The sequence below is a fragment of the Maylandia zebra genome, linkage group LG13, assembly GCF_041146795.1.
Source record: "Maylandia zebra isolate NMK-2024a linkage group LG13, Mzebra_GT3a, whole genome shotgun sequence".
In the NCBI taxonomy this organism is placed as follows: Eukaryota; Metazoa; Chordata; class Actinopteri; order Cichliformes; family Cichlidae; genus Maylandia; species Maylandia zebra.
Window position 1 is genome coordinate 19,885,532 of NC_135179.1, and position 16,421 is coordinate 19,901,952.

Consider the following 16,421-nt stretch of genomic DNA (forward strand, 5'->3'; position numbering starts at 1 on the left):
CACCTATAATAATGCAGTTTATCTGGAAAATGATTCAACTAAATGTTATTTATACAGCATATAAATGTTATTTATACGCTGCAAGATAAAAACCCTACAACTTTAGAAAGAAAACCCCAGGAATCGGATGACGCTGGATGAGCAAGCACTCGGTGATGGCGACAAGGAAAAACTCCCTTTTTACAGGAAGAAGCCAGAAACAGAAACAGTCACAAAAATATTTGTAAATAACTTCTTTTTTTAAATACATAGAAATTGTAAATCTTTTTATTCATGCAGCCAGTCGTGCTAACATGCTCACATGGCAGCATGTTCGCATACCAACAGTTACTAACTATACATAATACAACTGATAAACTAGTTTTGCTATTAGCAACGGCTAGTAAATGTTTTGCAAACTCAAAAATAATTAAGAGTCTGTTCTCTTTCGTTATTGTCAGTGTGATTAATTTTCAAGACAAACACAACAAACATGTTCATAGTCTTTTTTTTAATGTGTTACAGTGAATAAACAAATTCTAACACATTAATTTGGATTCATGACCTGATTTCAGAAAATATATCTATCGATTTAACAATCTAGAAAATCTTTGATCTCAGTGCATCTTATTACATGTCATTACATGCCTGTATGATTTCATGGGTACAGTGTCAGAAATTAATTTAAGATTCATCCTTTAGCCACCCTTATACATTTCTTCTTCCATACCAGCATTTACTACCGCCTCTGCTTGGAAATTAAATAAAATTAAATAGTTTAATCACTAAAATCTTTTTCCCTCGTTATTTATTTATTTATTTATTTTGGGTGGGTGGGGGGGTGGGGTGGATATGAGAGGAATAGAGAAAATACTCATTTGCTGATATATGTGTGCCAAACATGTAGCTACAGCCAGTAGTTTAGCATGAAGGCTGAGAACCAGGAGAAAAGCTACTTTGGCTATTTTCACGTATATTATGATCCAAAGTGAGCTTTCGAGGGTTTAAGTGGATGTAGTTACTTTTGAATAGAAAAAGGTCGGTCTTTTTTTTTTTGCTGTTGTTTTTTTGCTATTCTGTTTTATTGACATCAAATTATGATTAGAAGTTGTTAGAAATAATAATTTGTTGAAATTCTCAAATCCCACAAAGGAAATGTAGATTCAGGCACAAGATTCAGACATGAAGTTGGACACATATTTGTCTGACGTGAACAAACATTAAGAAAAATGGGAAAATGCTACATTAGAAACCAAATCAACTGGTCCAGAAGGCACAGAAGACCCTATTTCAATAAAGATATAATTAAAAAGAATTGTAATGATATTAATAATAAACTGTCCTAACTGAGCTTTTAATGTAAAGCTCCTCAGCAATGGGATTCGTCCAGTTGTCATAATCTTTCCAGTTTTTGAATGTTTAGTCACGTGTTCAGGCAGATCATAGATGTTCTAACTGGTTTACCTACGGGAGGTAAGATTGCCTTTCAACAACTTGATCTAAAGATAACAGATCTTTCATAGTCAACTATAAAATTTGTCTGAATACAACATATTTACTTACTTAGCCAAAAACACTATGATTATCTTTACCATCTAAATAGTTTAAAAATAAACATTTATGCTGAGGTGCTAATGGCATAGGTTCATTTAATCAAATTATATTTAAGGTCTTAAAAGCTCAGTGGACAAGGGAAGACTAAATTTTCTGAATTAAGCAGAACTGAATTTAAACTACTCTCATGAAACACCACAGCTGCCCTGTCACGCTGTCTTAAATGCTTTTTAAATAGAAATCCTACAATGCGCAGAACACTATACTTTGGTTATGCTTTGTTAGATTGCTAAATATTCCAAATTTGAGACCCTGCACTGAATATTTTTCTGTAAATGTGCAATTTCAGGTGTTACAGCCTCTCAGTAAGTATGCATTACAGTATTACAGAGAGCAACATTTAAGATGATGCAACTGCTGAGGCAGGAATAAGATAAAGCAAGACGCGAGATGCGTATTCTGGTTACACATTAAGGACCACAGTAAGCATCGTGTACATGTGCATGTTTTCAGTCCCTCAAGTTGACGTCACTGAGTGTGAGAAGAACCTTCAGCTGCCAACACACTCGGTGCAGCTTTCATTTTTAGATCTTGCGGGTGTAAAGCGTTACTGAATGTGTGCTTGTTTGCTGGTAGCAAGAACAACATGTTTGCTTTGGATTATCATTACCTCTAGAAGGTGGGGAAGGCAATATTGTACAGTCTCAACCTTACTACAAAATATTAATTTTCTTCATTAAGTCAATAATTCAGTACAGTAAGTAGCAATATGTGCAAAAACATGGAAAGTCTCTGGCTATACTGTATGTGGCTATGGCTTATTTCATCTGAAGTAAGTGCTAGGCTATTCTAGGTAAGAAGAGACATCTAGCAGCATTAGCTAACACGCTACATTGAGAAATAGGTTTCTCAAATGTCAATCCACCCTCAGTTTCTTGGGTGCGGTGAAGTCCGTTGATGGCGTCCCGTTAGCATGTCCATTTGTTGATAGCAGGGAGCTGTTCTGTGGATGCTTCCTCTGAGAACCGCTCTTCTTCTTGTAAGTCTTGAGTGAGACAAAAGAGGGAAAAATAAATCACTACATATAATTTTATAGATGAAAATTCACTCTTCCTCTCAGCCTTCCTGGTTATTATAGTATAGCCCCGAACGACATATAGGAGAACAGGGCTCCACTCCTTGAGGCGGTAGTAATGTTTCCATGGTATTTCTCGATTCCTGGCTCCTCTAGTCGCATAACACAGTAACCTTGGGCTGGATACTGAACTCTGAGGAATCCATCAGAGTGTGAATGTTAGCTTGAGAACAGAACCCGTCTGTGAATCGGGCATATTTCATTTTATATAAAAACAAATGTAAGTTTGCTTGAGAAATAATAACTGCTGGCCACTGCTCTAATGACTCAAAGGTGCAAAGGGTACGTTTGCAGCAGACTACAGTCAGCTGTAGATAAAGGTTTGTGTTGGTGCTTTCACAAGTTCAGGTATTTTAAGGAGCAAGTTATTGTAGGACTGCGGATGTCATCCACTCCAGTGAATGGCTCTCTAAATTTTAATGGGTTTTGTGTAAAGGCAGAGGGCTGTAGCACAAAGGAACAAGGAGCACATCCGTGATAAAGAAAGTTTTCATAGGGAAAACTAAGCACACGTTCACTGCTTCCTTATGATTTAAAAAGGGTCCAAGTAGCAGCCAGGTATTCCTGATAAAATGCAATCAATTTAAATGATCATCAGAAAGAGTGCATGCTAAATGTTCACAACATTAAAATGAGAAAGACTGAACAAGTATGGCTCGTTTGCAAAGGTTTCCAACAGAAAGCCTCTTCTCTCTAAAAGAATGCAATGTTGCATCTGAGCAAACCACAAGGCATCTGGAAAAATGTCCTTCGGACAGATGTAACCAAAGTGGAAATGTTCAGCATTAAAACACAGCATAATGAAACAAACTGCTTATATGAACTGTCAAGTTAGATGGACCTGAATCATGAACTTTAAAGGCCATCTGTGTGACATCTAGGACTTAGTCAAAATCAGCTTAAACAACATGACAATGATCCCAAGCACCGTAACAGACTGGGCGAAAAAGAAAAGAATCAAGATGTTGCAATGGCTAAGTTAAGGTGTTACTAAGTCCAGATCTCATTTGCACTGAGACCTGGACTTTGAGAGCTGTGCCTGCAACATTCAATGAACTGAATCAACATTGTAAGACAGAGAGGGACAAAATTCCACCATAACAATGTGACACGCTGATAAAGTCGTGCATAAAACAATTACTTCCTTTGAATGTTTTACCTTCTTGCAAAGAAAAAACTCACCTGAATGTAGAAGTTCATGAAAAGGATAATGAGTGTGAACATGTAACTTATTTGGAAGTACAACCATCCCATCGGGAAGCCGCATGGCCATATGACTGCCAAAGTTGTCTGGGTCACAGTTAAAAAGAACTGGATCTGTGGAGAAAAACAAACAAACACATCACACACCACAGAGTGAGAGGGTGACAGAGAGCCCCCCCCCAATGTTCCATACTACTTTATATTTCTGCAACACTACAGGCAAAGGAAATATTGCTCTTTTTATGCCACTACGTGCACGTTTTCATACAATACACACAAAGTGCTTATAAAATATACAGTTCAGTGTGTCAATCAGCCTTAAGTTATTTGACCTTGTAACGGAGTCTGTATTTCCTTTAAATGTTCTTTAAAAGAAATAAATTTAAAGGAGAATTACAGCAAACAGATTTAAAACTAGGAAGCACTTTGAGACACTGTTTAAACCCAAAGTAAACCTTTTTTTAACAATACATTTTCATAACTGCTTATTTAAACAGGATTACAAGGGATAGTAGCAATCTGAGCTGACATAAGACTGTTCTGCAAAGAAGAATGGGCAAGGATTTCAGTCGCTAGATGTGCAAAGCTGGTAGAGACACACCCCAAAAGACTGGCAGCTGTAATTGCAGCAAAAGATGGTTCTAAAAAGTATTGACTCAGGGGGCTGAATAATTACGCACACCCCACTTTGCAGTTATTTATTTGTAAAAAAATTTTGGAATCATGTATGATTTTCGTTCCACTTCTCTCGTGTACACCACTTTGTGTTGGTCTTTCATGTGGAATTCCAATAAAATTGATTCATGTTTGTGGCTGTAATGTGACAAAATGTGGAAAAGTTCAAGGGGGTCAAATACTTTTGCAAGCCACTGTATATGAGTTTAAATACCTGGTTGACCCCACGTATTTAAACTCATCCACCTTCACTACCTGTCCTTCTTGCATCTTCACCTTTCCACCCGCCTCCTTCCCTTTCACATATATGTTTTCTCTTGCATCTCCTGACTTTCATTCATCTTCCACACGCACGCTAATCTAGCTACAAATCACAGAGTCATCTGCAGAAACTAAAGTCCATGGAGTTTCCAGTACTTTTGGATTTTAATTATGCATTTAATTGCACTTTTATTTGAAACAAACCACGTATTTTTTACTAAAATGCCGCTATTTTTACTTAAGAATCGGAATATTGTTTCTAGCACTGGAGGAAGAATGTGAACCCACCAGCTGTAACTGCGTGATGTACTTCTTCCACCAAAGGTATGGCCGGATGGCTGGAATGGCTGAGAGGCCATAGTACGAATACATCACGACGTGAATGAAGCTGTTTAGTGAGGCACCGAAGTACGCTGGAGAGGCACAAAAGAAAGAGACAGGATGATATTAACAAAGAGAGAGCAGGGATAATAAACTTGTTATTAGTCTGTTGTGTTTGGAGAATTTACTACAGATTTTATGTTAAAATAAAAAATAAAAACACTAGAAACCATTAACAGTAAAGTAATGCAGAAGTAATATGGTTTATGTGAGCAGTAAAAAGCGCAAAGTTAGTTACACATTGTAGCAGCGTGTGGGTCAATAAGTGTCACTTTGTATCCTTTAAGAGACTAGAATGAGCTGCTTTCAAGGCTAATGGGTTAGAGCACTTGAATTATTTAGCTGAACTGTGATGCCAGACTGTTTCTGTGGTTACTGGAGGATGAAGCTGTGTAAAAACACTCACAATGCCCACAAGGTATCCAGTTCATAACAAACCACCAGATATTCAGCATGCTAGCATGGTGGTAAAGGTGCAGGAACGTGATCTGGTGATTATTTTTTCGTAGTATGAAGAAGAAGGTGTCCATGAACTCGATGAGCTTGGAGAAGTAGTACCACCAGAGGACATTTATAATCTGGGTGGGGGTGGGGGAGGAGAGAGAGAGAAACCTTCATAGCAAACAAAATATATACACAAAAAAAAAAAAAAATGTTGGCAAAATTGGAATGGGTTCCCAAAGGCACCCAAAGGTCTGGGAGGAATCTGTTTAACTGTAGGACTGACAAACTGATAAACCTTTTAATTTAATCGCTGCAGAACTGCAGAGCCAAGCACATTTCAGTGAGAGGCTTGTTTTCACTGATGCTGAAGACAGCCATCATGATGTCGAAAACTGGATTAAATGCACTGTCTCTGCAGCTTATCTGACTGGATTTATAGCTACCTGCCCACAGAAATCAAAGCAGATCAGTGGATACACATTTTAAGTAAAATGCCTAAATATGCTCTCTCTCTCGTATAGACTCTCTTACAATTTCACTATAAAGCCCATCAGTGTATCAAAGAAGCAATCAAAAGACAGAGGAACACCCACACAAAAAGAGTGCACAGTGTAAAGGTGACTGACCTTAATATCCGCTTCCTCTGCACTGTGAGTGTTCTGGCAGTAGAAGTTGTAGCCTCCGTGCCACGCAGCGCTAATGAGCTGTAGATAAAAAGACATTAAATGTAAAATTAATTTATTTTGTACCAAAAAAAACAAACAACTAAACACAAAGAATGTGCAGTGCACAAATAGAAGTGCATGATTTGTGTTTTTAAATATGACTCAATCCTTCCAGCAACTAACAAACGTGTGCAAATACACGCACAAATAGCAAGTAAGATAACTATTTTCTCCTGTTAATACATGTTGTGTCAGATTGTGATGAACCATCTTTAGCTGATAACAATTAATGACAACAAAGATGATACAGTTTAAAAGGCATCAAGCTCATTGTTTATTATCACACAACGTGCGGGAAGTCGTTTAATCTAGGAAAGGCTAATTGCAGTACTCTAGGACAGCGGTCCCCAACCCCCGGGCCTCGGACCAGTACCGGTCCGTGAGTCGTTTGGTACCAGGCCGCGAGAGTTGAGGCTCAGGTGTGAAATGTGTGGTTTTCAGGGTTTTTATCGGTTTTCAGCGTTATTTTGTTATCGTTTTTATCGTTAACTCGCTTTTCCTGGGTCTTTTCACGTGTTTTATGTATAACTCTTCTATTTTTCAGTACCGGTACTAGTTTTATTTTGTTGTATTTTTCTGCGACACCTTAAAGGCCGGTCCGTGAAAATATTGTCGGGCATAAACCGGTCCGTGGTATTCAGCAAAGGACACCATGTACTCACCTTTAGTCTACATTAACTCCCTTTTGTTTGCACTGATTTTTGTGTGTGTATGTCAAAGGTTTCATTGGAATGTTTGCAAAGCTCCGAACACTTTCTGACCGGCTGCTACGTTCCTTAAAATCCAGACTCTCAGACCATCTGCAACATGTTAGCTTCAACAATAAACATGCAGCAGCAGCAGCAGCCTGTAATCTCTGTGGACTACATAAGAGGAGGAAACTTACAGAAACTGGATTATTCAGCCTATTTGTTGCCATTTCTAGTAAATCTTGTTAGAGGCATTGAAAGGGCACATTAAAGAATAATTATTCAAATACACGTGGATGACTTAGCTGATTGCTGAGTCACCACTTCCATATAGATGCACTTTGTCTGCTGCTGTAAAAGGCTTCACTTACACAGCTTAGAGCCAAGAAACCGCCAGCAGAATGAGGTTTGTATTTTATCTTGTGGGCACAGATATTAGCCTGTCTCTAACTTAATATACAGCTTTGATTGATTGATTTTTTTCAGACTTACAGATGCATTATAGTCAAACAAAACTGATCACAATTACAGTTGTGCTCTGGAAAGTTGACAAAGATCAAAAGTGGCCTGTACTTTGATTCACATCAGGTGGCCTTGATTGATTTTGCACTGCCAAAAGTTCACCCCGTGGCTGCGGCATTACCAAACTGGAGTGCTTAATGAATCAAAGCAGGCAACAGTCCACTGGGGCCTTACGCAATGCAGCGGGACAGACAAGATTGGTCTGCCAGCTGTGATGGGGAGGAGACTAAAGATACTTTAGACTTACACGTCCTCAGAAATGCTATGTCTGGTTCTGACATCCTGGTGTTCACAGTACGCATAACAGCAGATGCTGTCACTGATAAGAGAACTCTGCACTATTGCCACATCCCAGTGCACTGAGCTCAGACTGACTGAGCCTCCCTGCCAAATAAGAATGCTCTTCCATGTTTGTTTACATTAGTGCGTCTCTCAATTGCAGTCACTTAGTCAGCCCGTTTATAAAAAAGCAGTTTTCCAGCAAACAATAGTGTCCTGTGCTAAAAGCTGGCACAATGAGCCTGTCAGCATCCAGCTGCGTCCCTCTCTCCCCCCCGGGGGCTTTGTCTCTTGGTGCAGCTTTCAGCCACAGATGCAGGCAGCCAATTCCTCGCAAAAGAGTGATGGCGCACTGATATCTGTTAAAAATGAAGCTATAATTAATTTTACACTCAATTTTTGTACTAATCTAGCATGATAACTCATGTTAGAGGCAGATGTGGGAGGTAACAAAGTATAAATACTTCGTTACTATAGGTATCAGTACTTTTTCTGACAGCTTTTTACTTTTACCTGCTACATTTTCAAATCTGTACTTTCTACTCCTTACATTTTCAAAACTTTTTGAGGGGAGTTATTATTTCGTCACTGTGTCTTCAAACGTGAAACTGATTTAAGCCTGAAGAGTAACAAATGGAATCACCGGAGGACGTCGCATAAAAAGAGATGAAAGAGGAAAACCGTGTGCCAAATTGGGCGGGTGTTTTTTGGCACACCGGAACGATTGCAGGTGTCTATAAGTTGCGGTGTCTGAAGTTCAGCATCTTCAGCAAGCATCTTGATGAATTCATTTGTGTACATCCACAAAGAGCAGTGGGTCAGCTGATCACAGCCTGTACACTAAGAAGATCTACTGGAGCTCTAAACGGTAATAATTGTGAGTTGTGATTCTTTTCCCCATGCTGAGCCATTACCGCTGATTTTAGGATTCCCCCACCTGCTAAATTAGTCTTTAACCTCTTCCCAACTCATTTTCCTGTTTAGAGGCAAAGTCACCCTCTACAGAAAATAGAGCTATTTTTTAATTTTCTGTCTTTTTCTCTGCTCATGTCCTACTTCCCTGATTCAAGCCCAGTACCTTTGTAAGAATTAAAATGTAAACTGAAATAAAATCAGTATTTCTATCTACTAATATTATTTTATCATTACATTAATATAGGACAAGGTTCGGTTAGCTTTGCATTGCAAAAGTGGTAGAAATGTTCTTCAAGGAGGTACTTTTACTTTCTTTAAGTAGGTGAGATGCCTGCTGTTGTGATTTGGCACTATATAAATGAAACTGATTTGAATTTTCAACACATTAACTTAAACAACCGTCACACTTACTGCCTTGTATAACCTGCCTCTTGATAGTTGCCACAGTAACAACACAATCAATGGCCAATTGGTGTACATCTAGTTCTGGGTCATTTTAGTTTCCTCCTCTTTATTTTATAATCTATTTGCAGTGCGACTCTGCTGTGTTTGCTTTGGCCCAGTTTAGCTCATCTCTCAGCGCTGAGCAGTTCGTTTACCTCATAGAACATATAAAAGGACAAGAGCGTCAGGCCCAGATTGTAGAACACCATGACGGCTCTGCAGGAGTACGGCTGCCTGTGTTTCATGTACTTGGGCCCCATCCAAACGATCAGAAGGTACATGACTGTGAGTGCAAAGGTTGGTGGGTAGTTGTCGAGCAGCAGCATTCCCCGAACCCGCTGATCTGAAATATGGAGATAAAGAGGTGAGGAGAGGAGGATGGACAACAAGGTGGCCTGACTGCCAGCAGCAAATGAATGAAGAGAGCTGAAAAGAAATCACCAGCAAAAGGAATATTGCTCAACACCTAGAAAGTTAGCAGGCGGAAAAGCACAAGACGATCCACAGAGCAGTGTCGAGCATGTAACGTACGACTTGGGTCAAAGGTTTTAAGTAATGTTTACCTTATATAACATTTTCTCACAGGGTACTTGTAGAGTTGTGAATGATTTGCACCATTCAGTGAATTAGTGCAATTTGCATCATCTTACCTCTTGGACCCATCCATGAGTCGATATACGCGTTCAGTTTATGATTGAAGGTCTCCATTTTTCACCTAGAAAAAGAACAGAGTGTTGTTAGACGTTATTACAAAATAATTATTCAAAAGCTTAAAAAAAGAATAATAAATGTAAAGGAGTATGTGCTACAGTAAGGTAATCGAACTACTCTGTATCATCTACAATTAAGACTTTTAGCAGCATGAGCATCACGGCGACTGTGGTTAGCACCGTTTCCTCACAGCAAGAAGCTTCTGGGTTCAGACCTTGGTGGGGCACTACTGTGTGGAGTTCGCAGGTTCACTGGGAGCTCTGGTTTCTTGCAGGATTAAAAGATATGTTATGTTAATGCTGCCTATGTATGCCCAGGGTAAACTTGAGTTCTGTGCATTCAGGAGAGGATGACTCATCACACCACGATTTTATATGCAACATACCAGGTTGAACCCCATTTTCCTTCACAACTTCATTAATCCTTGATTGATTGATTGATTGAATCTTTATTTTGAACATGTTGAAAAAGTATAAATAAAAAAAAATAGAATTAAAAGAGACAAATGAACAAAGCAAACAAAAGGAAAACGAGCAACCACAACTCCAAATAACGTCCATGTTCAAAAAGGAGCAGGAAGAAGCATAAGCTTATTTAATCCCACCCCTTTTCCACTATCTAGTATCAATAGACTACAGAAATACCTCAATCCTTCATATTCAACATAGATTCAATGTGCTGGAAACACTCCTGGGAAAGCCTTGTTCATATTGACATGATGACACCACGCAGTTACTGCAGATTTGTCAGCTGCAGATCCAAGTGTAGCCCTGTTGGATTGTGATCTGGAGATTGTAGAGGACCTTTGAGCACACTAAACTCATTGTCATGTTCAAGAAACAGGTTTAAGATGATTTGAGCTTCGTGACATGCCGCATTATTCCCCCAGAAGCAACCATCAGTAGGTATACTGCTGCCATAAAGGGACCCGGATTAGTCAGCAACAATACTCAGGTAGGCTGTGGTGTTTAACCAGTGCTCAGTTGTTATCAAAGGGCTCAACATGTGCCAAGAAAACACCCCAATAAACTAATATACCAACACCAGCAGCCTGAACACACTTTCATGTTACCTGGACCAAATTCAGACCTTCAACATCCAAATGTTACCAATGTTTCCAGTCTTGTATTGACCAAACTTGGTGGGCCTGTGCAAGTGGTAGCATCAGTTTCCTGTTGTTAGCTGCCCATCTTCTTTGAGATTCAATGTGTTATGCGTTCAGAGATGCTCTTCTGCATACCATGGCTGTAACGACTGGTTGTTTGTATAGTTACTATTGTCTTCTTATCAGCTTGAAGCACTCCGGCCATTCTCCTCTGACTTTTGGCATCAATGAGGCTTTTTCAGCCAAAGAAATGCTGCTCTTCAGGATATCTTACCAGTCTGTGTAAACCCTGAAGATGGTCATGTGAGAAAATCCAGGTAGATGAGCAGTTTCTGAAATTTCTAACCGATTGTGTTGCTTAATCAGTCATTTCAAATGTGAGTTGAGAGACTGAGCTAACGCCACTGGATGTCTCTGTGCGTCTCTCTCTCACACACACACACACACACACACACACACACACACACACACACACACACACACAAAATACTAGGTTATAACCTAAATTTAATACCACGGTACCTAAATAAGTCTAATGAAGAACATGACGCCCAAAACCACCTCTCCCAATATGGTTGTCATTTGGAATTAGTAACAACAGTCACTTATGAGAGCAAGTACAATTTCAGGGAGTAAAACAAAACCAGCACAATGAAAAGATGTTAAGTCTATGGAGTGTGGTGGAAACCAACCATAGTTTTATCACTACAAGTAGACATAGAGATAATAAATAGAGATGAATGCAGTGGTAATCAATCCTTGTGAAAGATGTCTTTATTAGTGATCAAAACCACAGCCTTTTAAAAAATATGATCAACTCTAAGCAGCGTTTAAACACCATGACATAACTCCAAGAAATCAATTCTGATATATGCCTATCAGCAGCTGAAAGCATCTGTGCCTGCCTGCCTTTTTAAGTCTCCATACTTCAGTCCATAGATTCTCTCCACCTAACACATCCCATAAACCTAGCAGTGATCCTTCACATCCCTCTTGTTTCCATCAACACATCAAATATATCCAGTTCTCACTCTGGGATGCAAATGAAGTGCAGAGGCCAGGAGGCAGGTGTACTCAGAGGATAACCACGACTCTATCCCATTACTACCAATGTGTATTGATCCTCTGGCTCTCAGATTGTTGAAGATGATGAACGTGTCAGAATGTGCAGATTCATTAGCCCTTTATGTGTATATTTCCTAAACCTTGTGGATGTTCTGCTGCCAAAGCTGTCATATTGTGGTGGTGGTTGTGGCCCTGTGTCTGCTGATAGTTCAGCCCTTTGTGACCGTTTCAAACCCACAGTTTGTAATGTCCCCCTCCTGATTTAAACAGCTGCCTGAGGAGCTGTCAAGAAGAGCGTGAAAGCAAATTATTGCTCTGTCAGTAGATATACCACTATATAACTGTCATACAGCAAAAAGTTAGGTTTTACTGCTATACTTCAGAAAGTCAGATCGGCCCAGTGATATGAAGCAGAAGGCCATGTACAGGCCAGTATGAACGTCTGGATGTGCACCACTGGATATTTTTTCCATATAAGTCTAATAAGTTACTACTGCCAGGTTCTGTTCACAAGCCTGTCTCCTACTATGATTTACAGCAGCAGGAAGCACATTCATCACGACACGCAGGCCTGGATAAACGCATCATGTTTTTAACAATACAGGACATTTTCAAAAACCAGTGCTTCTACACAATAACAGCACTGCTTCCACATACAGTCTTAACAATACTCTCACTTCAGAAGTGCATGAATCCCTGCGTTAAGATTTTCTTACTCCCAATCTGATAAGTCTCATGATCACATGCTTTATTCATTATCACCCCAGAGGTGTTTACACATTCCTGCAGGCCTTTATATTGTTTGCAAAAGCCTGCTGTATCACTTCAGCCTTTGCAAACAGAAATAGTACGACTGCCTTCTTTATATCCTCTGACATCTTTCCCCAGCTATTGAGTCAATGCAGCAGTCTGTGATCTAACCGACTGCTGCACCGCTGGACTGTCGCTACACCTGCCCCCTGAGAGCATGAAGACAAATCCCATTCTCCTGCAAGCTGAGAGATACTGTAGCTCTTCTACCACATATGAAAACACTTTTTTGACTCTTACATTGACAGTAAATCGCACCGTTTTTCAGAATAACCTTGGCCACTAAAGACAGAAATGTGAGCAGATCTATCAAATTTAACCAAAGCATCTCAATTCGACCTGCACGCGCCTCTTAGACACAGTCATATGATACTGAAATGCAACTAACAGAACTGAGAGGACACACTAATGACTTTGTTTACATGCATTCAGAAAGTCTTTTAATCTATGTAAAGAAATTCTTATTTAAACTGACTAAAGCCCATAAATACAGAGTATATATAAGTAAAAGTTAAACACCTATTTGAATTGCTGCTCAGGGAACACATAGCATGTAATCATTTATCTGTCGGCACTGAATATGGCTTATTCTGATCGACCCCAGTTTGGTAATATCCTCGCTGATTATCTGAGATGCATTAGGCTGCACCAAAACATGATAATCTGCAGGGCCTTAATCAGAGCAGGCTGAGCCTCAACAGGGGAGCAGGTTAGCAGCCAGTCAGTGAGTCTTTGCTGGGTACAAGCTGCATGCAGCCCTGCAAAATATGTCTAAACAGTCAGAGCTGAAGCTTCTATTTAGTGTTGTTTTATTTATATAGCACTAAATCACAACAACAGTTGCCTCAGGGTGCTTTATATTGTAAGATAAAGATCCTACAATAATGCACATATGACCCCCTATGAGCAAGGGCTTTGGTGACAGTAGGAAGGAAAAATTCCCTTTTTAACAGGAAGAAAACCTCCAGCAGAATCAGGGTCAGAAAGGGACGGCCATCTCCTGCAACTGGTTCTTCTTGAAGAGAGGAAGACTCTCTAATAGTATTCATCACTGCAGTATGTGCCACTTTAAAGGCTCTCTGTTTCTTTCAGGCTACTCTGGGAATGGTTTGTAATAATTTCTCCACTACTGTGGCGATTTTCACTTTATTTACCAGGTGTTTGTCAAAAATCAGAGTCCTCTTATTAGAGTTCTCCTCAAACATCACCACACAAAGATAAGACTATCAAACCAATCCATGCACATCTGTTTTGCTAACCTGCACAAGAATAAACACAACCTTAGCTTTTTAAACTCATTTCATTGTCTTCACATTCATTACTGGTACTTTCTTGGACACTTTTATCTTCTCAATTTTTTTATGACTGCTGTGTGAAGGTTGTCTGGCAAACTAAGATTTCCGTTGTACAGTATAAACCTGTCTGTGCTTATTTGCATGTGTATATGACACTTACAAAACTTTATGGACATTTCCCACCTCTGGTAACACATGTAACTAATTCTCAACAAAAATTAAACTACAACTAAAAACCAGCATCATGTTTTCACTCTAAGCACCTGTCATGTCTTATTAATTACATGGAAATAGTCGATATAAGGCTAGCTTATTCTCTCTAGTGCCCTGCTTTAAATGCTAATGTACTCATTAACTGCATGGGTGACCACCAAGAATAAAGTGGCTCTACAGATGATGATGATGATGATGATGATGATGATGAAGAAACCCAATTCAGTTCCCGAGAGCACATAAAAATGCACACTTTCACTCCTGGGTTTGTCACATTATCTACAGCCATCACTTACAAACATGTATTAAGCGCACAAAAACACGTTGCAGTACTCGGTGGCTACTTCCAAAGAGTTTTGACGTGATGATCGCGACAGGTTCACGGGACTGCTACACAAAACCGCCTCCCCCCCAACACACACACAGTATTATTGTATAATAGCAACTATTCTGCATGGAGGGGGGGGTCACACGTGTAACCCTAAGCTGCACTTTACGCACTATCCTGTTCAGCAGCAGCCCCGTTAACCTAAAGATGTGAGCTGCTGCCGACGACGTTAACCCCGTTAATTTCAAAGCGGAAACTTCCAGAGAGGAATTCATTAACATGCCGAGCAGCAAACTTCGCATCCCGTCGATCGCAACCTACAACCCACAGTAACAGCAGAGGTCACCGCTTCGGGAGCATCAGTCAAAACTGGTCGCTTTCACTGCAGACGCCATGAAGGCAGCATCATTAATAATAATTATAATTTTTTTTTTTTTAAAAGAAGAACTAAAACGTAGAAGAAGACAGAGAAAGCGCCTACCGTACAGCCACGGAGCTGGGCCGGCGCCTTATTTAGACGGAGGAAGAAGCCCTGAGAGTGGATCAGGAGAGAGTGGATGCAGCTGTGAGCAGCGGACTGCCTACCTTTGGAGGCGGAGTGAGAAAAAAGGAGAAAAAAAGCCCGCCTGTGTAACCTTGGCTTGGCCGGGTCTGGGCACAATGTGCAGCCTTGTCGCTCACAGTGGAAACTAGTGGGAGGAACACGCAGATTGGCCCATTGCCCCGCAGGAGGGCTACAGCCACGAGGTGACCCGATGCGTTGCAACTGCACACGCAGGAAAAAGGGAAAGAAGATGACATGCAGGTTTTCTGTACCTTCCTGTAACTTTATTACAAAGTCACATTCATTAGAAGGAAGAATTGGGTCGTTGCAGATTTTATTTCTCATCAGTGGGAAACATATTTGAAGTAGAAATGAAGTAGAAATAATTGAAGCCACACGTGACGTTTATGGTTTAAAGACACGAGTTATGTCACAGGTTTTTACTGCTGGTCAAAGGGGCGCTCGTTCGTGCATCGTGATTTTTTTTTAAGCTTTGCACTATGCCAAGGAGTCAGGCTTCTGATCAGGCATCATTTAATCTGTATCAAAGATCACTTCTGATGTAGAAGAAAAATCCTCCTGTCGCAGGAGACTTAAAAAAAAATCTTTTCTTTAAGTGTCTAAATCAGGGGAGTTAAACATAAGGTTTGGGGGCCAGAATCAGCCCAGCAAAGACTCGAGTTTGGCCCACTGGAAGGCTGTGGAAATATGACAGATGGCATTATATTTAGATTTTTGTTGTATTTTCATAGCTTTTTACAGCTTTTCCTAAGTAATAGATAAAATAATATCAGTTAAAACACAGAAAATCCCCGTTTTTTACATTTCTTTCTTCTTCTTTTGTTTTTTTCCAGTGAGTCCACAGGAAAAGGGGACATTTTTTGCGAATTAATGTGAATTACTCTCATGCTCACTTGAAATCAAAGTGAGTTGACGTGGCCCACTATGTAAAATGAGTTTGATATCCCTGGTCTAGTTTACAACTGTTTTTATGACCTGTCATAATAAAGACACTCTTTCATTGTCTTTCTCTCTCTTTTGAAATGAAATATTTTGCAAATATATAATCAGTGTGTTTAGTGATGGTGTACAGTTCACTGAAAGTTTCCTTGATTTGTACAGAGCTAGCTGCAGTACATGCTAC

The 16,421-nt window shown here is 39.8% G+C and overlaps 1 protein-coding gene across 1 annotated transcript; it reads right to left on the reverse strand.

Moving 5' to 3' along the window:
- Positions 1-471: 471 nt before the first annotated feature.
- On the reverse strand, positions 472-15,435 carry elovl5 (ELOVL fatty acid elongase 5). Its single transcript, XM_023153084.3, has 8 exons — positions 15,215-15,435; positions 9,857-9,921; positions 9,362-9,549; positions 6,259-6,336; positions 5,595-5,766; positions 5,096-5,220; positions 3,851-3,985; positions 472-2,578 (listed from the first exon to the last, which is right to left on the reverse strand). Exons 2-8 carry the CDS (start codon positions 9,912-9,914, stop codon positions 2,450-2,452), a joined length of 885 nt encoding a protein of 294 aa, XP_023008852.1. The 5' UTR covers positions 9,915-9,921; positions 15,215-15,435; the 3' UTR covers positions 472-2,449.
- Positions 15,436-16,421: the final 986 nt, after the last annotated feature.

Excerpts from the sequence above, each read along its gene's own strand:
- elovl5 (XM_023153084.3), bottom strand. The coding sequence starts at position 9,914 with ATGGAGACCTTCAATCATAAACTGAACGCGTATATCGACTCATGGATG. Across the intron at positions 9,550-9,856 it reads CTCATGGATGGGTCCAAGAG|ATCAGCGGGTTCGGGGAATG; the intron begins GTAAGATGATGC and ends TCCATATTTCAG. Across the intron at positions 5,767-6,258 it reads CAGAGGAAGCGGATATTAAG|ATTATAAATGTCCTCTGGTG; the intron begins GTCAGTCACCTT and ends ACCCCCACCCAG.